We start from the raw sequence: 23,340 nt of genomic DNA on the forward strand, positions 1-23,340 counted from the left end.
TGAGGTTGTGTCCGGGTGTCGGAGGAACCCCGGGGAGTCCTCTCTAGTTTCGGTCGCGCCCGGACATAGAGAATGAGAACCGTGGAGTGTTTGTTTGAGAGACTGAGTTTTGCAATTTTTTAAATATAGGGTTAGGTAGGTAGGTAACTTTCTCTCTGGTGTGTGTGTGCTTAATCTAAGTAGGTAGGGTCAGGGCAGGACTGTCCACATTAGTAATTCGGGTAGGCGCGTTTTCGCGTGGCAGTTCTGTTCCTGTAGTTACGATTTCGAGAGTAGAAATTTTGCTGATTCAAACGGTGTACTTGTGCTGTTTGTTTCGGCTTTATTTTCGACTCCTCGAATCGCGCGACTCTTAAAGTCGCTCTCTCGCGCTCGCGGTCGGGATTAGGTCCTTTTCGAAATGTTCGTCCCGCTCGAGATTCACCACGTATGCTCTTGCAACAATTCGTATATTGTTGGAAGACTACGTATTGCACAAAATCTCGAGCCCGGTCTTTCGTAAGTTTCAGGCATCGGCAGGACCGCCGAAGAAAGAAAAGGCTCTCAATGAGCCGAAGAGGCCCTGACAAACTGTCTCAAGAGTGGGCTGCAACAAATGGCTTTTCATCTTCATCCTCGGATGAGAATGGAAAGTCATTCCTGTTACTACTTTGTCACTTAACTCGTCTGTAGTTGTAGTTAGTTTATTTTTCTGGCTGGCTCACGTATGCATGTACCTGATGGTACATGATTGCACCATACATGCCAGCCATCCCTCCCCATAACTCGCAGTTATGATATACATAGAGTTGCGAATATGCAATAATCGCGTTTGCTTGTAGAGTTGCGAATCACTGTTTTTCGCGTTTCCTTTTCAGGGTAGTGTTGCGCCTTGACATCATACGCGATTGGTTTTTTGCAAACTTAGGTACCGAATGTTTGCTTAAAAATAGCGTTGCGAATTTTTGATAAACGTGATTGCTCGTAGAGTTGCGAAATACTATTTTTTGCGTTTGCTTTTCAGGGTAGTGTTGCGAACAATCACGATTCGCGTTGCTTTTTTACTCTTTTATATATATAATAATGGATGTCAACCGCGTTTGTAATTTTCACGTTATAAATTAGCGTTGCGATCTTGATTAATCGTGCGATTTTTTATTTAGCGTTCTGATATTTTCAATGCCCAAATTCTACCCCAATTGTAGTACTAGTAGTAGTTAGTTTATTTTGTGGCCAGTACATGGCTATGTACATGTACCAATAGCCCCTGATTAAAGTTAGAGTTGCGAATAATATACAATGTTCGCGTTTGCTCGTAGAGTTGCGAACAAATATTTATCGCGTTGATATATTAGTGCTGCGAATAAATACGATTCGTGATTGTCTTTATGCAAACCTAGGAACCGGGCGTTTGCTTTAAAAATAGCGTTGCGAATTTTTAGTAAACGCGATTGCGAATTACTATTTTTCGCGTTTGCTTTTCAGGGTAGTGTTGCGAATAATTACCATTCGCGGGTTGCTTTTATTCTTACAAGTCGCGTTTGGAATTTGTTCTATTATAAATTAGCGTTGCGATTGTTGATTTATCGCGTTGTTGCCCCGTAGTGTTGCGATATTTAAAACGTCTAACTTCATCCCCATATGTGCCACTCTATTGTAGTTTGAAATAGCTTGATGTAGTTAGTTTCTTTGTACAATTTTATTTATTGTCTGATTTATATTTCAGGGAAACATCGTGGGATTAATCAAGACACCAAGAAGAAATATTTTTTCATATTTATTTGTTTCATATGAGTTATATATTTTATTGGATATGAGTTTTTGTTTCAGGAAAACATCGTGGGAGTGACGAAGACACCAAGAAAATATCTTGTCATATTTCTTTGTTTCATGTGTTGCGCGTAAACATTAATTTCGGTTTGCAGTAGCGTTGCGAGTACGAATATTAATCGCGTTGTTTTTAGTGTTTCGATTATTTTTTCGCGTTTGCTTCTCATAGCAGATTCCATGAATCACGAAGCAGCTGAGTTAGCTGCATCTGTTGTAATTCTCCGCAGCCTGAAAGGGCCGTTCCTAATTTACCATATTTTACTTCTGACGACCAAATTTTCATTTACATTCTTTAATTGATTGATTACTTCAATGAAATTAATCGATTGATACTTAACTTTTAACCGTATAGCTTTTATTCCGTTAAAGTACAAAAGAATTTCATTTCCTATCATAATAAACACTATGATTGCTTTCTATAGCTTGTTGGTGATGTTGCAAGTAACATCAAAACTTAGTTAATTCCTTAGATACAAAACTTAAGTAATGTTGGTAAACGTAAATATAAAATATAAAAAAGAAAATAGACAATTCATCTAAAGAGGTTATTACTCTTATTCTAAATTCCTCCTTCCAGTAAGAATATCAGAAACAGAAACAGAAACGGAAAGAAATGTACCATATTTTTGGAAGAAATTAATTCAATAGATATTGTAAAACAATCAAATTATGTGGATTGTCTTTTTGTACAATATGTCAATGAAAATTTATTTAGTCATGGATTATTAAAGAGAGTATTACAACAACAGCACGCGAGTTTGGGGAAAATGTTTCATAGCCGCTTTTGTAGCGACACTTGTGTACAAAGGGTAGATATTTCAATAGGAAATAAGTATTCATAATTGGTGTATATGGTAAAGTCACAGTTTAACCATTATATATAAACAAGTATGGAACGAATTTATTAACGACGAAATGTTCGGTCACTTTCAAAGTAAATAATTAATAAATAAGATCCATGAACTCCATGAAAACAATTCAGTTTCAATGCAGACAAATTATGTGACAAAAAACTCAGTATCTGGAAAGTCGCAAATCTCAGTTGAACTGATGAAATATAAAACGCCCTTAACATCTATCTCGAACGCTAATCGCCTAATATATTAACAAGTTTTCTCAATCCTCCAATCTGTGGAAGTAAAAACTTTCCAAACACAACAGAATCGATTTAAGGCATAATTACGTTAGCAGAATTTAACCTAAGACACTGTTTGTTACAAGTACCTCATGTTTACATAACTAGATAGCTGTTCATTTTCAAATACACATAAATGTCATCTTTCAGTCGCTAGTTAATACTTATTCGACGCTCGATGGTTTAGAGTCATTCAAGCAAATTGTTGATCGATAGCACGGTATAGCAATCAGCATGATAATGAGTATGTCGCGTACTACGTAAGCATATATATTATTTAAAATGATAATATGGTAAATAAATTATAATAATTCAAAGAATTACCTAAATTCACAAATGTGCGCATGTACTAAATTTTGTAGTGGTTTGCAGTTCTCTGTTTAATCACATACATTTTTTAATACTTTATGGATCAGTCCCGCGCAGGATTGGTCCATATTAGTTGATTGGTTGTGAAACTTTAGTAACTGAATTTTTATTCAACATTGTACAGTATGCTACCATTGAGTTGTTAATGGATGCGTACTGGTACATTTTACAATACTTTATAAATTAAACTGGTTCTACTAACAATATACTAATGTGGCCCAATTCCACTCTGATGTGTGAATTTAACACTGACAAGCCCATGTATAGCAAGTATTTCAATGTGCCACACATACAATTTTTGTGACTTTATTGGCATTAATATACATAAGGCTGCATATAGCTTCAAAATTATAGTTCACAAAAATATTGACAATAGCAAAACAATTAAAGACTTAATAATAATTAACTGCACCCATCGGATTAACGCTAAGAATAAATAATTAAAATTCAGAAATTATCTTTAACATACTTAGGTAATTGTGTACTTATCTTCTTGCTGCGCAAATGTCTGTTAGATTATTGTCTTATGTTATTTTATGAAGATGATCATGTGTACCATGAATGACATTTATAAAAAGTTAGAAAATATTAAATGATTTCTGATTATTTTTTATATTACGATGTTTTGTATTACCATCAAAGTTTAAGTTACATCGATCGTTTGTAAGTTTGAAAGTTTTTTCTTTGCTTAGCAATATTATAATTGGACCATGATTTTCTATATGAAATTAAAAGTTTTGGTTCCTACTTTCGAAAATATCAGCATTTGTGCAGTCTACGTTTACACAAATAATTCTTTTAAACCAATTACCGTATATTCTTTTCAAAGTTCAATGTAATTCCCTTTAAATCAATCTGATCAGACAATAAAATATCAAAGTTCAATGAGAAGACATTTGTCTGTTTGATTATGAATATGTTGCTTCGTGAAAAAATGGTTGTGTATTACGTTTGATATATGAACTTCATTATCAGGAAAATATATTAAGTGACTATTTTATAGAACAAACAACTGAAAGAGCTACAAATACCTTATTAAGTAATTGAACTACTAGCCATTAAGGACACAATCATAGAAAAATTATACTTCTTAACATATTTTCCGTATTAATAAAGCTGATATTCTTTTAGTTACAAATTAGCGACAGTTCCTTATCATTGAACACAAGATATGTGAACAGAAACTTTTCTAGAGCAAATGAGGCCGATAGTTGCCTATGTTACGATATTACCGGTAGCACACCCTGAAAATATACTATTTTTTAAAATCAAAAACAATATTTTACTGTGTTTTATATATTTAGAATGTAATAAATTATTTTAATACATTTACAAAAATAACAAAAGTTTTTATTTTATAATATTAATGTCATTAAATAGAACCTTCTATTATTTTTGTAAATGTACTAAAACAATTTATTAAATTCATTAATATATGTATTAGATAGTGGTCTTAATATGAAATATTATAAAACTTGTAATTTTCTCGAGTTTATAAAAAATGGATTTACTGTTTTCCATGGGTCCAAAAACTTAGTCTGACATCGACGCATTCGTTTTTACATTTTGTATCGAATTTTTATTAATTCACCTTGCGTGATGATAGTCGCATTCGAGCATTCCTACAATCGATCATTTCTACCAGCTGATTTTTTACCAATTTTTCGTTATCAAATCGCCTTGTTTAAAGATCCCCGAGTATGTTCCCCAATGATCCCTGTTTTCGATAGTAGGTAAATAAAATTCGCTCCTGTTGGAACGATGAATTTTTTAAGGCGACCTTCAGAAATATAATATACATATACCGTTCTCTCTTAACTGAACTTGTATTTGCGATTACAAAAATTAACATCTCACGAATCGCGAGACCGTGTTATACTCCATAGTTCACGTTTAACATGTTTCCATTTCTTCCATCGATGCTCCGAAGCAAGGCCGAACACGAGATCATCGAACAAGATCACGAGTATGAGCTGCGCCAGTTTAGGGCTTATAATGGTTTACTTACAAAACGGTCGCGACAATGATATAGAATTAGGTTAAGAGGTTTTTAGAGATTTGTCCGCGTGTGCTAATGTAAGCGAACCTACTAGGGACACAAGCGTACGGTCCAACCATGTTACTGGGTTTGGATATAAAAGACCTCCTTCGTAGAATCCCAAGTGACCTCCATGAGCCAATTCTATGTACAAAGTGTTAGGGTGTTTTTCTGAAATAGAAAACGATAATCAATATACAAAATAATTAATAACGAATTGAACAGTTTCTACAATTCAAGACTTCCGAGATAAGTTTACAAATTGCTTTATACTATATTCTTGAACGAAACTTAATTAACGAATTCAATTCTGATTTAATCACATTGCATTAACATCTTTAATGTTTCATACCGACGACAAGTGCTAGGGTATACAATTTTAATCTATCAGCGCGGATACCATCGCAATTATTACCGATATCGATAAACGCTTCAGATAAAATTAATTGGATTTCCCAAAAACCACCAAATGGAGAGTATGACTCGGTCACAGATAACAGTTTACGCATGTTTTTTTATTATAACTTCAGACAATACGACAATGACATTGAATTGATATTAGTCATTCAGTGCAGGACCGTGACAAGACAAGGGCAAGAGGGGAACGTGCCCCTGGTGTGCTTACAGAGGCCTTTAAAATTAAAAAAAAGTATAATTAACAACATTAACACCTTACCGTCCGCATAATTCACATAAGAAACTCTGCATATGAAAGCAGGAAAATAGCATACATTGTTAACTTCTTAAAAATGATATTCAAATGAATGTAGTAGTTGTATATATCATACATATTCATATGTACCTACCCCAAAGGCGATGTGGATGACCTTTCTGAAAGTCTGCTTATCTGAACTATTTATTGATGTTACTAATAATGTCAATAATATTTGTACAGGCCAATCAACGTGGCATACCATGTACATAAATATTACACTCATAATTAAAAAAAGATCTTATCGTGCTATCGTGATATATTTGAAGGAAATCATATAAGTTTTAATTAACTACTGCGTATCGTAACGATTTACTTTCTACGTTAATTTCGTGTAATTAAATTCAGTAATATTACAATATAATGCACTACTACAGTACCCTGGAACTGTTCGTAACTGTACATAAAAAGGAAAACTATTTATACTTACTGGCATGCTCTTTGATTGGTTCCAGCAACATTTCAGGTACAATGGGGTCATCCAGCGCATTAATAAATACCATAGGCGTTGCAATGTTCTCAAGATAAAAAATAGAGCTACTCCATTTGTACATTTCCGTCACAGATCTGAAGTTATGCACCTGAACAAATTTACAAGGATGTAGAATGCGTAATTTTTTCTTCACGTTCAAATTTCATAAAGTACACAATAGATTTGTTATGATATACTATACCTTTCTCGTGTACGCTTCGTCGAGTTCCGGCAGTGTCGCTGCGGAAATGATGTCTCGTTCATTCAAATTATGCCTCTGTTTAATTTCCTCGGATAGTAATATATTCTTGTGCTTGAGGATAATATTCTTCACCGACTCCGACATTATGTAGAGGTAGAAACGTCGGAAGTTTTGCCAGTTAAGTAGGAACTTCGTACCTCTGAACAGAGATCATTCATAAATATCATTTACAAATGAGATGTACCGGCTACACAAGGCGAGATATCTAAAACAGGCTATCTGAATAATTTTCCTACTTGCAGCGGTAGAAAAAAAATATATTAAACCAATCTTGCTTGGTTCTAAGGGACCATTATTAAATTATTATTTATGTGACCTGTTTTAGGTAATTCACTCTGTATACACCACATACAGAGTATGAAATATAATATATATTTACTCGAGTGCATTATATCCTTGACAAATCGATATGCCTCCGATAATATTGGGTAATTTATTCGTGCCTCGTTCTCCCAAATACTTGGTTACCAGGTTACCGCCTAAGCTAAACCCGATGCAAATTATTCTTGTATTGGGGTGCTTCTCTAACAGGCTCTGTATCATTACGTTGTAATCGTTAGTGTGTCCTGCAAAGTTTAGGTTTGGTAGAAAGTTAATCACAAATTCAATTAACGCTTCGGTCGTAAAGCTAAGACGAGATCATTCGATTATTATTAATATCGCTTGGGGGTCTTCGATGCAAACTGTATCATTCCTGAATACCAACCAATGGAGACATTTCAATTTGAGTGACCAAGATAAAATTACTATCAGAGATGTATTTTAAAATAATAATTCCTTCAAATCGTATCATTAATCGAGTTATTATCTGATAACGCCGGGCAACATCAGGTTCTCAAGTGCTTTCGTATCTTGTGTAATCTTGTAGAGGAACGAATACTTTCAACGCCTAGGAATACTAATCCAACTATTCTTAGAAAACAGTTTCAATCGCGAAGCACGTTCCAGCTTCTTGTTTAATAATATTTTATGTGTATTGTATTCATGGATAGTAGGAGGGAGGGAAAACCTAAGGCTGGGGCGGTATATAGTTTAGCCACGCCACTGGTTGAATCAAGATGGATTGGTCGTTCAGAGTCGCTTAGGAATTATCTCCAACATATCAGGGGGGGTGGGGGCACCAAGCTTGGCAACGGAATACAAATAATTGTGCAAAACAATTATATTCCACTCTATTATGATCTCCATTTACGTACCGTAAGTAAATATTCGTGGAGCGGTGACTTTCACACTGGAAAGAACTCCGACGTGGTTAAGTACAGCGCATCGGTACCCGTGGCACTGTACAAAGTGCACGAAAGTTCTGATGTAGACGCTCTCGGAACTGTTGCAGATCCCGGGGCAAATGGCAATCGTAATATCATCTGCGGGAAAACGTGCGCGTTTGTATTATGATAAACGAATGTAAATAGGCGTGCTTTGTTTACTTCTTATTTTATACACAGTCATTTCCCTTTGATGCCCGCGAAGTTCCACGAGTATTTCGCCCGGACAATCAATCGCGATATTGTACTTGTAAGCAATATTCTTTTAACGAAATCCCAACTGTACGGTATCTCATAAATTATGCATTATATCGTATAAAGCATCCGTGGTTTGGAAGTTGTTGTCTCGGTATATTTCCATGCTACAGAATACATTCATCGAGACTTACATTCCTTGACCGATAGGGCGAATCAACGTTTGTTCGTTAAAATCATTGTATCTCGTTGATTACAGAATTGTAATTTATTGTTTCCTGGTAATTTACATAAATTTATTCCAAATTTTAACGCTTCTATCTTTCGATACTTACTTGGCACTGATAGTACGGTTATTTAATTTCGTTAAATTTATTGCTTCATTCAAAAATCTCTTTTGAAATATGTAAATATTTAGGTTCGTTTAAAATATCATAAATAATCACAAGAATTTCGACCCCATTAGCTCTCAGGCATCTTATTTGCTTCACAGTTAGTCTCTACATTCCTTTTACAAATTTGATGAAAGAAAAATGGCCTTTAAAATATTTTCTACCGTTTCAAAACAATTGTAGATATGCGGTTCGAGTGATAGTAGCGAAGCGCAAATCGGTCCCCGTGCCAAAACCGGTTTGACGTGTTTGAACAAAAAATTCCTAAAGAAACGCCGATTTTTTTCTATATTCGAGGTTAAAAGTCTCCTTTGATAGAAATAAAATATTACAGGAAGCATTTTTGTTTAATTCCACGTGTTTCCAAACCCCAGTTTGAGAAACACTGGATTAGAGGTTTCCATAAATCGTATAGAAGCTAAAGAAATAAACATTCTTTTCATATTTCTTTCGCAACGCATCGTTGCGATGCTTCAGTTACGATTGAGAAAACTGACCTTCGTAATCATTCGACAATGGTTGATAAAGATCATAAGTGAGAGTTGTATTATCCGGAAGTCCGATGTACACTCGTTCCCCAATCGGCCAAGGGCAACGGACGCGCCCAATAACACTATGAATGATGGTCTGTACGTGGCCACTGAAACCCCATAATCTTGTCGGTTTGTATCTGAAATGCATGAACAATATGATGTAATATTTCGTAACGTTACGCAATCCAAACTGGCAATATATATTAACTGTTATCGAATTGAGTACATTCCATATAGGATCGAAGCGTTATTGGGTCGAGTTAGAAGCAATTACCATTTTCTTATATCGTTCGTATTGCTCTTGAACAAAATTTACGATACAATTTGATCTAAAATGTATTCTCTTGATTCGGAATATCATTTTGTATTCTTTATTGGCTTCTAATAAAATCGGGGGTACACGAAAGGGTGAGGTGTGAGAAACACTGAGGTAAACAAGTGTTCGTACACCCAATAATGGGGCAAAGTGAATCATATTCAACACGACGTATAGCCTTATCTATTATAAACAGTGTTTCTTTCCTGTTTGACCTTGTATGGCCTCAAATATTGCAAGATTATATCGCGTTGAACTGAAACTACATATTTCCATAAGAAAAAAAACCAAACTGTAAAGCTACTTTCACACTTGAAAAACCATTGTGTCTACCGTATTTAGAGTGAGAAAGCTACGCATAAAAACGATCAAAAAATAATAAATAGGGCAAAGGGGCCCGGCGTGTTTGTAACATGTGTGCATTAGTGGGTTAATTATTGGTACGCGTCCCCCAGGGAGGATATCGCGTTTGAAGTAGTTTGAACGCCACGGCCACAGAGCAATTAAGTTTTTGACTTGCGCTCTAGTTTCACGTTAATGTGCAGATTTCGCCTGGAGTCGGGTTAACGCATTGTGTCGTAAAACAGTTGTTTACCGCGTGAAAGTGTGTCTCTCCTTCCGTAAAAATTTCCATGATTTATGCGATAGTAAATGTATCCCCACGAGTGGAAAGGAACATCGAACGTCGGTAACAGATTATTAAACCTCACTTTATGGCAGTGCGCAGAGTCAGAGTGGATCAGTGGAGCATAAGCGCGTGAAGGATTACTGACATTAAAATCACGTAAAATACACTTTTGCATTAGAAACACGATAGAAACGAACAGTTCGTCGGTTCGACTTTTCCTTGCAAAGGTTTCCCTTTGTTGGTAACTGGGTTTAAACTTCAGAAGCTACGCTCCATCATTTTTTTTTTTCTTTTTTTTTAACCTTTAAATAAACCGTGTTAGGAGACTACGATAACGGGAACAACAAGAGATAAGAAAGGACTATCTTCTGTTTTGTTTCGCGTAAAGTAGACCGGGTGTAAAATTTTACGATTTCTAGACGGCGTAGGCCACGTGACTTATGAATTTTCTCTATGCTGACCCGCACATTTTTTTGGTTTTCGAACGATTCGCTTCGCAAGTCACGTATGAATTGATTAATTAATCACCGCGCAGGCCGATAGTAGAAATTGCCACTCGAATTATCAAGTCGAAATTACCGAAATGGAAATGAAATTTTCCGCGGATGTGCTGACAAAATAAATATTCTCTTTGTAATATTTAGTAACGTTTCTGATTATCTAATAGCAAACTCCAAACTTTCTATGAACGGTGTATATTGATTTATTAGAATACTATTATCAAAATACCTTCTAAGAGTAGAATTTATCAAACTGAGTCATTACAGTTTAAATGAATCGTTTTACACATTTTTATGTTAATTGTTTCCTGCCCGATATCTTTAGCTGTTTGAGTAATAAAACAAATGGCTTTTAAAATTCTTTTTACTGTCCTAAAATAATTGTACGTTTGTGCCCCGCAACGCGATAGTAACATATAAATTGGCCCGCGGGCCAAAATAGGTTTGACATGTCTGCCTTAGGGCAACAGGTAGGTTAAAAATATAACGTAAAACCGTTTCTAGGACATAACACGGAGACTATGTTATGTACATTTGAATAACAAATTTCGTTAACATTTTTTTCCATTCTTAAAAGAAGCGTCGAAGCAAGACAATAATACAGAGCTCAATGACGTTTTACGAGCTTCGATATAGAGTAGTTAAATGAATAAATAAAATATAGGAATAATCGAAGATTCATAATGTCAAAAATCTGATACCTAAAATAGTAGTCTGTACACGAAGTGTTGATGCGTATGACCAGAGTTTCTGACATGCATTCTTAATAAGTCCTTCGTCCGGTTTGTAACTATACACATCTATAAGGAACTGGTTCAACCGAAGGCTGAATGGTTTGTTGCCTTACGTAGATATTTTTTTATCACATTTGAAGTTTTCAAATCGTATAACATTCGTTGAATATTATTAGAATATATGTATTAGAATGCATTCTCTTAGATATATTTTATAACCGCTACAATTTTGGCAAGCGCGTACCATTAATGATACAGTGAGCGAAAGTCTAAACGCACCTAAAGAAATATGATTTTTGGGACTATAAATTTTAAATTCAAATGAGGCGAACACAATAACGACAAAAAAATAAAAATATATTTATGTGCTATAGAAATTTACATGTTTATATTAAAGTAAACATATATATACATTTATTTATTTATACAGTCTTATTCTCTGTGCGAAATTCGTATAAACGAACAGAAAGAAAGAACGAAATAAAACTAAACTTATATTATAATTATAAATTTACTATTTTGTATGACCTCCATTATTTTGAATCAACGCAAAAATTCAACTCGTCATTGAATTTATGAGATTATTTATTATGGTAATAGGAATCTTTTCCCAGGAATGTTTAACTTCTTCCTTCAAAGCAGCAATATCGGTGAATTGGCGGCCATTTGCAAATACAGGGTGTTCAACCACCCATGGGAAAAATTTTAATGCGGTATTCTAGAGGCCAAAATACGACGAAAATCAAAAATACCAATTTGTTCATGGAGGCTTCGTTAAAAAGCTATTAACGTTTAAAGTTCCACCCATACTGAATTTTTTTCTCGAAAATGCGCAGGATTTCGGGGATATGTCTATTCACCAAAAATGACTGTAACTTACCCCCACAACTGAAAATAATTTTTTTTGGAACGATTTGACAAATTTTTTTTATCGAAAAATTTCTGCACCTACTCGATTTTTTTTTTTAAAGTGGGTAGGATTTCGAAGGTATGTGTATTCACCAAAAATGATTATAATTGACCCCCGCAACCGAAAATAATTTTTCCAAAACGATTTGAAATTTTTTAATTTAATTGTTAATAAGTTTTTAACGAAGCCTCAGTCAAGAAATTGATATTCTTGATTTTCGTCTTATTTTGGCCCCTAGAATCTTCCATTAAAATTTTTCTCAGGGGTGGCCGAACACCCTGTACAAGTCAAACAAATTGAAACATAGGAATGTTGACAATTGAAGCCATGTAAACAAAACAAAGCTTTCTGACAACGTTGCCAGTTCTCTATTTTCAAATAAGAGGAAAAATTCGTAAAATTTGAAGTGCGTTTATACGAATTTCGCTCACTGTATCAATGCATACAAAATTTTCTTTTAGAGCTTATCGTGCGTCTCGTTCGTAATAAAAAAAATTAATTCGAAATGCCATCTCTTCTATGACAAGGTGAACGTAACCCTTAACATGGCTTTTGTAGACGACGAAGAAACGAATTCAAACGACAGAGTATAATGCAATCTAGATACGATCTTGATCTTCAGACCACAGAGGAACATTTAACACGTCCAACATCGATGTGTGCGTTGTGCAACGACACGATAGACGTTCGTCCGGAAATTTTCTTGTGTGCAACATTCGCGCTCGTTCATCATCTTTTCATACGCGCCGCAAAGTGATAATCGTGTCGAGTTCCTCCTGCGTCTGTGTAGAGTACTTTATATAACCGCGATCGGTTTAGATTCAAAGATCCGAAAAACTGGCGCGCAGTTTTCTCGTTCGAAATAAAAACCATGATTAGCGCAACGCTTACGAAGCGTTCATAAACGAGGAAAGATAAATTAACGACGACGATAAATCGTGTTGTTTCCAAGTGAAAACAAAAATAAGGGTGCCATGGTTATAAAATGTTTACTTTGAAGTAAATAAAAAAAAAACTCGAACATCGAGTCGAAACGTTTGAATCGGTTATATAAATGTGCTTGTATAATACTGAAAATTCTAGAATATTTTAAAATATATAAAATTTTTAAACCAACGTGCGGAGTGAAACTCTTTCTCATGAATTTTCAATTTACAATGCGATCTGCAAGCTCTTAGAACTTCCTACAAGTTGATAGAAAAGTAGTATAATTTTCCATGCGATATAACGAATTTGCCATCAAAACATTTTCACGGTGACAACGACAGGAAAATGCAACGATTATTTATGCATAGAGTAATAACACTAGTTTTTAATTATGAACGGTATCGCCATTATCGCCCCGGACGTTTCCTTGACTCGGTTTACGCTCGATGTAAACGTAGACTTTTGTATCTTTCATATGCTCTTACAGCAGCTATAGCCATTCACAGTCATGGTCAGGGCACAATCGATCAAAAGTGAGCATTCAGCTTGTTTTTCCTTTTGCGCTGCGTTACGGTAATGGATCACGTGACATTTCCGTTGCATTCCATAACCGCCGTCCGATAGAATTGGGGGGAGGAAAAGGAATAACCCAGTATTCGTACAAATAAATAAATTGTAAAGCTAGACATGTACGTAATTTTAAAACTTCTTCCATGATCGTGCAAATAAAACATTTGATCTATTTAAAATAGAAAGAAAATGAACTTACTCGCAGCTTCTCTGCCGGGTAGTTATTCGTTTGGCAAGGTTTCATTTTCGCACTGGCTTTCGATTGTCGCAAAATGATAAGTTACGCGACAACGACTGGTTGAATGTGACTCTACTGCGCCAGGTGCAATTAGAAAAAGGGACTTCATTCTTTTTGCGGAAGTAAAAGCGAAAGCATCGAGATTGCTAGGAAACGATCGCTCACTAAATACAGGAAGTCTCTTTATGGAATCGTATTAGCTAAATTGTCAGGAATTATTCAATATCGATACGCGTGATGTTAACAATTGTGTGAGAAAGGTTATGCACTTATGATAACAATGTCTAGAAAAGTGTAGAAATTATAATATCGAGTGCCGTCTACGAAACAGCTGTAAAAAATCGATATTAGCAAACGAGCATGAGTCAGACATTTTAGGTTGAATTTGTCACATTGAAAGATAACGTAGTGTTAGTCACCATCTTTCGATACCATGATGCAGGCTTGTACAATGAGGTCATAGCCAAGAACAGAAAAAATCATGCAATTCCCGAAATGGAAGAATAATGTGGATGATAGGTTGGCTACCTTATCCAATCTGTATCGTTTGTTGATTTGCGTGAGGTATTACGAAAAATGGGCTCTTTTAAACGAATACCTTTTCGAATGAAAACACGAGGTGATTTATAAAGATAAGAAATGGGATAATAATATTTATCACAGACAAGTGAGTGGTGTGATCGTAAACCAGCAATTGAAGTGATAGCAAACGAGTGTGACCAATTAAACTCGCCGTAGAAATCTATTTTTAGGACACATCTTTTTCGAAAGAACGCCCTAATTTAAACTCAAAAAAGAGATTAATAAAAATTACGCTTCTTTTATATTTCATAAAAAAGAAATGCTGTAAAAATTATTTTACAAATTTTGTCTAATATGCGCTTTACTGTCATAGATACTTCAAACTACAGATTAATTCGCAACAGTTCTTACAAATAATTATATTATAAATTGCTTAACATTTTTCAGAATGATTTACCATACATCGCGTTCGAGTTTCGACTACCCGTGCAAAAGATAAAACACAACGTAAACATTACGTTGAGGTATTTGAAGATTAGTATTATACTCCGTCGCGTTGACAATTACATTTTTTACGTCGCATATCTCGAGACAAATTTAGAAAAACTGATAGGGTTACTGACGTCCACTAGTGAAAACTAGATCACACCCATGCGATCATTAATACGCCTTTCGATCGTTTCTGGCAGTTTTCACGGATACTATCGATTTTCGACAAAACGTTTCCCAACGCCGTTTTCGTCATAAGAAACGAAACGTGTATAACGCGTACGAGTTACCAATCGACGAAAGGCTGCCGCTTTTACTCGCAGTTGAGTAAAATTTATCTGTAGATAGGCATGTACAAAAAATATCCGGCGTCCTGGAGCAACCTAACCTCACTTTCGTTCTCTCGACGTAATACAAAAGATGGGATTTATACGTATCAGTAACATGCGTATGGTCGAAGAAACGAATGTAAAAGAAAACGAAAACTTACGGTTCCACAATGACCGGTGCGATCTTAAGAATCGTGGTAAAAAACGTTTGATCCTGACAAACGATCAACGGCTTCTGCGGCGCACTGTTTACGTTTAATATCCTGAACAGGATGCATAGGATCACGGCGAACACAGCGAGAAGCGCCGTAGACATTTTTCTTTGAGTCTCGTCTGTCGAGACGGATCCTCTATTTTGTTCGCGTGTCTCTTACGGTGCTAAGATCACGGGAATCGATGTGCGAAAAGAAGCGTAGAACTGCACCGAGCGACGTGCACTCGGGAATTACGAAGGGGCCCCGATTACCTCTCACCCGTGCACGGAAACAAGATACTCGTGACTGGACAGTGCACGACTGTTACGCGTTTGTTTTACCGGCACTTCGTAACGGTCGATTTGCGCGTGCCTATCAATAGTTAAGTTCGCGAAACCTCCATCTGTCCGCGCTGCTCGAAATTTCAATACAAATGGTGAGAGTAAGAGGGATGAAGAAAGGAGTGGGGGTAAAGAAAGAGAGAGAGAGGGAGAGAGAGGGAGGGAGAATATGGGCACACGATTAGAGGTGAAATTTTTAGATGACCATGTCTCGAATACAGGCCATGGAAGAGTCCATGGGGCAGTAGATACATACGTCATTCGCGCTTACCAGTATTCAGAATCCTTTGGTATTCTTCGAATCTTTATAACGTTTCTTTCTTTCGCATACGCACGGAGTTCTACTCTCTCTCTCGTTCGCCTGCCAATTATAATGTACAGCCGCGTGTTAAATTTATTTCACGATTACCAGTTCCACAATTGTGTCCATCGAAAAAGAAAAATGGTTAATAGCCGAACGATTCCTTAATTATACCTGTTACGTTAGTCACTGTCCTTTGTATTGTTTACGCAATTAATTATTAACACGAAGGTCAGGAATATAATTGAACGAAGTCGATCGCAATTTCGAGGCGAAGCATTTCCATGCGCTTTTGAAATCGGGGCACGTTCGAATCTACCTCGAGATTACGGATTCCTCGAGAAAGAAATCAGAGATACGTATGTCGTGTCCCTGTGTCAGTGACCTGTAATTTCACGCGAGTATTTCGAAAGAATGCTTCAGGACGTTGCTAAGATCAAGGCCATTCGATCTATTCGCGTAATCGATATTTCGATAGTTGCTCGATTTGAAAACGAGTTTCTGCAGATCGAACGAGCGACCTTAAAGTCTACTCCGACTCAGTTTTTAAGACAATGTCGTACACGAAGATCGTTAATCAATTTAAGTATATACTTAAACACGTTTCATATATTTAGAAATATTATAAGATAGTTACAGTTCGTGTTTTCATTTATAACGCGTGTAGTAGATATTTCTAGTGAAATCTGTGAAGTTTGATTGTTTCGATCCACAACGAAAGTTCTTTCGTTTATCATAATTGCATTACGCCCTAGTAATGGAAGGGTGCGCAGAAAAACTGGGACTTTGAACTTTAATTTAATTCTGACTAAAGTGTACCGTGCCGTATCGTAGAAATACTTGCGTGCATATTTATTCCTTCTTGCGAGAAATAAAACTGAAATTATTGATATAACTTCAAAACGTGGCAACGATTATTGAAATAACCGACTGCGTTAGCAACCACTGCGAATATAAGCGCGATGATATAAGAATTTCACCATTCTTTACGTTCTAAGTCGGTTAGAAAGATGCGAGGAAAGGGTAAAAAGAAAAACGCCAAAAATAACGGTAAAAATGGGAAAAACGGTAAAAATAATGGCGGCGGTAAAAGCAAGGGAACAAAAAGATCGCGGAAAAGTGGTGGAAGGGCAAAATTTTCGATGGACATCTTCAATGAGGAAGTCATGGAAAATGCTTACTACACTTGTCATAATATTATGGATGTACTAAAATGCAGAGGGTTTCCATGGCCAGAGGCTCAGAAAAAGAAAAAGAAGAAGGGAAGGAAGTGAACGAATATTTCGAATAATTCAGATATTATTAAGAGAAGGTACTGGGCAACATATATATTTCCATATAATTAGTTGCATTTCAAATATTTTGCAAAAATATATAAATTATGTTTTACGTAACTGTCTAACTCTGTTGTACACATTTTGGTATTGTGTAATACTTAAATATATAAACATCTTTAACAGTTAATCGTCATCTACATTTTCTCTCCCCATTCTTTCCATAAGGTGCTTACAGTATTCATTCATGTCAAATTCCGTATGGTTTACCATAAATGGGCCATTAAATACGCAATGCACTGTTACAGTTTCTGAGTATTCTAGGTCAGGTACCAACTAAATAAAAATAAATTTCATATACTAGTTAGAAATATACTTTCACGGAATAAAAAGTACGAAATGTATACCAACTTTTGGCGTGAGTAGGAAGTATTGAGAACTGTTTCGTCTTCCTGTCATTTGTACAAGTAAATTAAATATGCGTCTTTCGTTCGCTGCATCCATTCCCTGCAAAGAAACAAGTTATTTAAACACACACAGTCATAATTATTTGTAGTGAAAATTACCTGATTAATTTCATCCACACATCGAAAAGGTACTCTTGACAATTCTTGAAGCGAAATCATGTAAATTGCGGTGGTTACAGCTCTTTCTCCACCACTTTGATGATGTCTTGTTAGTTCTTGTAATTGATCGGTATCTCTAAATTTTACCCTGATTTTTATACCATACTGATCAAAATCCATCTACAAGTATGCATTAATTTCGCAATAGCTTTTTAAATAATAAAAATACGATCTAGCTTTACTTCAGGATGACTCACAGTATTTTCTGCTTGCGCTAATGTAACTTCACCCGCACAACCCATTGCTGCGAAGTATGTACTAAAATTTGAATTTATTTTCTTAATGATATTTAACAACGGTTTTAACCATTCTTCCTGCAATGCTTCCATCTGCTGCGTCGTTGTTTCTACATCCTGTATCTTCTTTTGAACAAAATCTTTCAAATTACGAATTTCTGTTTCCACTTTCTCATATTCGTGCAATATCTGACATAAAAATACGCAATTAATCATCGTATTAACCATTCATTAGATTCAAAACTTACTTAGATATTTATATAATACTAACATTTTCACCATCCGTATCATGCCCCATACAAAAAACTTTTGCTTGTGCAATATTTAATTCTTTATTAATGTCTTCGAGAGTTGGTGGTAATTTATTAAAAACTTTGTTTATTGGCGCGAACGCCTTCTCTTTTGGGCTAATACCATTAGTAGTTTCTAATGCATCTGCATACATTCTTTGCACTTCATTTTTCATAGATTGCATTTCCGAGTTAAGTCGCTTTATTGTATCTTCCGCTGCTTTAAATTTCTCTCTTAAATCTTGAGACTCATGTACTTTCAATCTTAAGAATCGATTCTGCAATTTTAACGCCAATTCGACTTGTTGGTTAGTTGTAATATATTTAGAACATTCTTCTAGTTCAACATTATACTTTTCATAAACGTCCAATTGTTTATTCAATATCACCTAGAGAATTGATATATTTTAATTTTTAAATGAAAACTGATATGCATTTATTATTTTGCTTTGGATAATAGGAAAAGTGAAACCTTTATTTCATTAGTATAAGACTCTTTTATTTGTTCAATACTGGTTCGTTCATTTTCTAAATTTATGAGTTTTTGCTGAACCATAGATATTCTAGATTTCAAAAGTTGTATTTGTTGAAGATCTTGATGAACTTTATTTTTATTAGCCCTATGTTTGTCTAATTCTTTATTTTGTCCGCATATCTGTTCTTCGATTTGTTCTATATTTTTGAAAACGCTACTTTTTCTTTCTCGTAATAATTTTATCTTCTCGTCAATCTTCAATAATTTTGATTGATCTAAGACAATAGATAACATTCTTGTACTGAATACCTGTTGCATACTAATCGATTTTTGTCCTGTATATTTTGATGTACTGACCGAATAATTGTTTGTTTCTGAAAATATAAAGGAAGACATGCTAGTAATTTTAATTACTTAATAAAGCAATACAAACATACATTCATTCTACTTACTGCTAAAATAACAACGTATAGTAGAAGGTATACGATCCATATTATTATCAACAAGAGTAGTTCCTATTGGTATATTGTTTAAATTATACATATTTACTAAATATTTCATGATAGTAGGTGGTGCTTCGATCAGTGATACTAAGTAATGAGTAAAACCAAAGGCTTTAATATTTTCCAAAGGAATAGTTGGTACCATGGAAACCCTTTTTGTAGGATCAGAATGTACAGCATTTACTTGTAGTTTCTGCTTGTCTCTTAAATGGTGTAGTAATATGTTCATATCTTGTTTATTTTCACAAACGAATGCAATTAAATCACGAAACGCGATAACATTTTCCAAATACATCGCGTATGAAGCATTTTTTACGTTTATGTTAAGTAGTATTGGTTCGTGCACTACTCCAGAGAATTTATCTTGGTTTTCTCTTAACCAGTGCACTGCTTTATAGGTATCGATACTTCTTCTTCTCAAAAGTTCTAATCGTTTAGCTTCGATATTAAGAACTTGCCGTTCCGTTTCTTGAACTATAAATTTAATGTTACTATATAATTCACAATAATTCATAATACCTTACAGATCAGTCCCGAAGCTAAAAATGGATAGCATGCATTAGCAAGCCCTTTTCCTTTTAACCCTTTTAAATTTTAGAACGATCGACCGCGAGTGCCATTCGAAGAAATAATCTTTAATTTGATCAAAATTATAATTACAATATGATTGCACAATTTTGTATAGAGATACATACTGATATATTTTATTATATTTTAATAGTAGCAAAAATGTCTTTAATAACCTATTAATAGGGCCCAAATCCGTGCTAATGCACCATATTAGAAGTAAAAAATTTACCTCTAATTTCGAAATGTATGCGCTCCTCTTCTTGTTTTAATGCCACGTTTTTACTTGTTAACATATTAATAATACCCCTCTGCTCTTCTATTTTGGATACTGTTTCTTGCTGTTGTTTTTTTAAAGTTTCCTCTATAAAATAAATGTTTAGAAAATATACAGGTATCTCTCGAGTTACGCGGAAAAAAATTGCTGCAATGCTCGAGTTACGCGGTTTTGGAGCAATTTTATTTAAAAAAAAAAAATATATACGTAATTATAGATGAATGTTTTTAAATGAAAAAACGCGGATACCTGTACCACTTTGAAGTATTATAATCTAAATTAAAACATAAAACTCACCAGATCCAATATCTTTCAACATGAGAGACAAATCATTGTCAAGTTTGTATTTTTGTAGCTTTGCAACATCAATATCATGGTTTCTGGTTTCTTCAATTTGAATTCTCTGCTTGCACTTGTTTCCACAATCTCTGATATTATTTTCACAATCCAAAATATCATCTAACAGCTTTTTATGTTTTGCAACTTTCATGTTAATTTTATTATTCTAAAAGTATATGACATTCAAGAAACTGATTTCACTTATAGTTTATTTTTTATTCAAAAGTCTATAAACTCACATTATCCGTTACAGAATTCTGGAGTACTTTAATTTCTGATTTTGTCTTTTCTATTAAATCGCATGTAGGTTTCATTTCAGTTTCTAAAGACGTCATTTCTGCTGCTGCTGTTTCTTTTTCCTGTTTTAGCTATAAGTATATATCATTATTGGAAAATTATAATTTTAAAAATAGTATTGGAGTATTTAAAATTTGTTAAAAAATTTTGTATTTTTACTTGAAGTAGTTCTTTGCGTTTGTGATCATACAATATCCATGCCTTTTTCTGTTTCAATCTCACAATTTTCTTTTTAATTAATTTCCTTTCTTTTATGCTACTAACACTTTCTTTCATGCCTTCATATATCTGAGTTTTCGATGCTAATAATTTTTGTTTCTGGGCTATCTGTACCTCTAGGTCTTTATGTTCTGATCTGTACTGTATTAACTGTTTGTGATGTTCAATAATCATAGGATCACCAACTGATCTTTCTGTATTTTCTAACAATTCTTGTGCATTCATTTTTGAAAAGTCTTGCACTTTGTCTTGTGGAAGAAATTGACAAAGATTATCTATCTGAAAATGAAAATTACAATAAATTTTAAGCTACATTTATATAAATTATTTTTAAATACCTGAATATCAAAAGTTTTTGTTAAATCTTGTATTTCTTTTATGGTTGATTGTTTTTGATTGAGCAACCATGATGATTTTCCTTGTATATTAAATTTTCTAGTAATAACGATATCTTTGTTTCCATCATTCTTAAGATGAATTGTAATTGTTGCTTCTTCACAACCTGCTTTTACATAGTCTGCAATTTGAGTTGCACGTCCAATGGTAGAAAGTTTACCTCCCAATCCAAGAACAATTGCACAAACAATCGTTGATTTTCCAGTGCCATTGGGACCAATAATTACATTTAAATATCTCCCAGGTTTTATAACGACTTCATTGTATGTTCTGCAATAAAACAAATAAGTATTACATATATAACTATTTAGTGATGTTAAAAAAATGAATACAAAATACTAAGATGTAGTACTGACACAAAGTTTGCTAAGTAAATATAAGTAATTATTCCTTTTTCAATGGAACTATTACTCATGATGTACTTTTGTGTAATGCATTTAAATGCAGTACAGTTATTTCCCTGTTTAAATATTACGTTAATTCGATGTATTTTCAGAGAATTCTCGCGGCCGTTACGCGCCACAATACGAGTTATCGTTCTAAGAAAAGAAGGCACAGCCGGGCACAACGTCAACACGTGTTTACATCCCCACTCTTGCTGCAGTTCGCTGATTGGCTGTCACCGATCTTCGTCATCGTTTTCGACCAATACCTGTGAGTCAGCGGACTGCAACAGAAGTGGAGATGTAAACACGATGTGCTTTCTGTTCATGGAAAAATGATAGGAAAGCCACGATTCTAGGGCCCTTTTCAAAAAGTCATGCGATCGACCAAGTAACGTTCAATTTCGAACATGCGTTTCGACGCACGTATAGATGTGGCGACACCGTCGCGGCCGCGGAGCCAGAAGCAGGAGCTGCGGTCGCGCCCTCTTTTTGCGCTTGCAAGGGAGTCAACGGTTAAAAACAGTAGCCGCATCTGGTAGTATTGCAATTGTTAATCAATCGACTTTTGTTCGTAGAAGACCTGATTGCTACGCGAAAAAACCTCCGTAGAATTATTCCGAGCTCGCCACATGTCGCGAAAGCATCATCCGCTTCGTCACGATCTCAAGCTCTGTATTTTACTGTTTTCCGCTATTCGTTTTCGTTATCCGTTTCCGTTGTTCGTTATCATTAATGTTACTCGTTTGTTCGTTAATTGTTATACGTTTAATTGTTGTTTGTTACTTGTTAGGCATTGTTGTGGTTGTAGAAATAAACATTTTATTTGTTATCTGTCTTGTGTGTGTTCGTACCTCCCGCCTTTCGCGCCCGTCCTCACGCGATCTAGAGAAATAGTGGCGGCCTAGAGACGCGACATGTATATCTATAAATGCACTATACTATATGTATATGTATATAGGTAAATGTATTGTATAATTAAGAGTCATAAGTATTTCTCAAATTCTTTATGTGAATAGAAAGATATAAAATATATATAATACAATGTAAGTAAAATCGCTATATCTAGTAACAATGCAGTAAGCAACAGGAAATTGATAAAATAATCTACGCACGATATACATTGACGTAAAATATAACAATCTTAAGGACATACATATATACTTGAGAATATAACAGTAAAAAATTTTGATAATAAGATATGAAAATAATGCAGTACATGCTGATGTAACCATGCGATAAAAATAGATACAACCGATAAAATAATTTATTTCGAA

The 23,340-nt window shown here is 34.8% G+C and overlaps 2 protein-coding genes across 4 annotated transcripts; both read right to left on the bottom strand.

Annotated features, from left to right (window-relative positions):
- Positions 1-4,747: 4,747 nt before the first annotated feature.
- On the bottom strand, positions 4,748-15,855 carry LOC122401697 (abhydrolase domain-containing protein 2). Of its 2 annotated transcripts, none has more exons than XM_043404003.1 (7): positions 15,507-15,855; positions 9,147-9,319; positions 7,994-8,161; positions 7,177-7,363; positions 6,738-6,936; positions 6,494-6,644; positions 4,748-5,522 (listed from the first exon to the last, which is right to left on the bottom strand). In XM_043404003.1, the coding sequence occupies exons 1-7, from the start codon at positions 15,659-15,661 to the stop codon at positions 5,353-5,355; spliced, it is 1,203 nt and encodes a 400-aa protein (XP_043259938.1). In that variant the 5' UTR covers positions 15,662-15,855; the 3' UTR covers positions 4,748-5,352. The 2 variants fall into 2 exon arrangements, with proteins under 2 accessions (XP_043259938.1, XP_043259939.1); XM_043404004.1 differs by having other exon boundaries at positions 5,361-5,522; positions 6,490-6,644.
- A 1,636-nt stretch (positions 15,856-17,491) lies between these two features.
- On the bottom strand, positions 17,492-22,214 carry LOC122401684 (structural maintenance of chromosomes protein 5). 2 transcript variants are annotated; one of them, XM_043403971.1, is made up of 13 exons: positions 22,037-22,214; positions 21,623-21,950; positions 21,225-21,563; positions 21,008-21,136; positions 20,727-20,934; positions 20,385-20,516; positions 19,535-19,597; positions 19,080-19,456; positions 18,589-18,996; positions 18,279-18,506; positions 18,022-18,201; positions 17,867-17,962; positions 17,492-17,791 (listed from the first exon to the last, which is right to left on the bottom strand). In XM_043403971.1, the coding sequence occupies exons 1-13, from the start codon at positions 22,093-22,095 to the stop codon at positions 17,642-17,644; spliced, it is 2,697 nt and encodes an 898-aa protein (XP_043259906.1). In that variant the 5' UTR covers positions 22,096-22,214; the 3' UTR covers positions 17,492-17,641. The 2 variants fall into 2 exon arrangements, with proteins under 2 accessions (XP_043259906.1, XP_043259904.1); XM_043403969.1 differs by having other exon boundaries at positions 19,535-20,059.
- Between the last annotated feature and the right edge of the window lie 1,126 nt (positions 22,215-23,340).

The sequence above is a fragment of the Colletes gigas genome, unplaced genomic scaffold (assembly GCF_013123115.1).
Source record: "Colletes gigas isolate AHSC1104 unplaced genomic scaffold, ASM1312311v1 Colletes_gigas_Sc00027, whole genome shotgun sequence".
Taxonomy (NCBI): domain Eukaryota; kingdom Metazoa; phylum Arthropoda; class Insecta; order Hymenoptera; family Colletidae; genus Colletes; species Colletes gigas.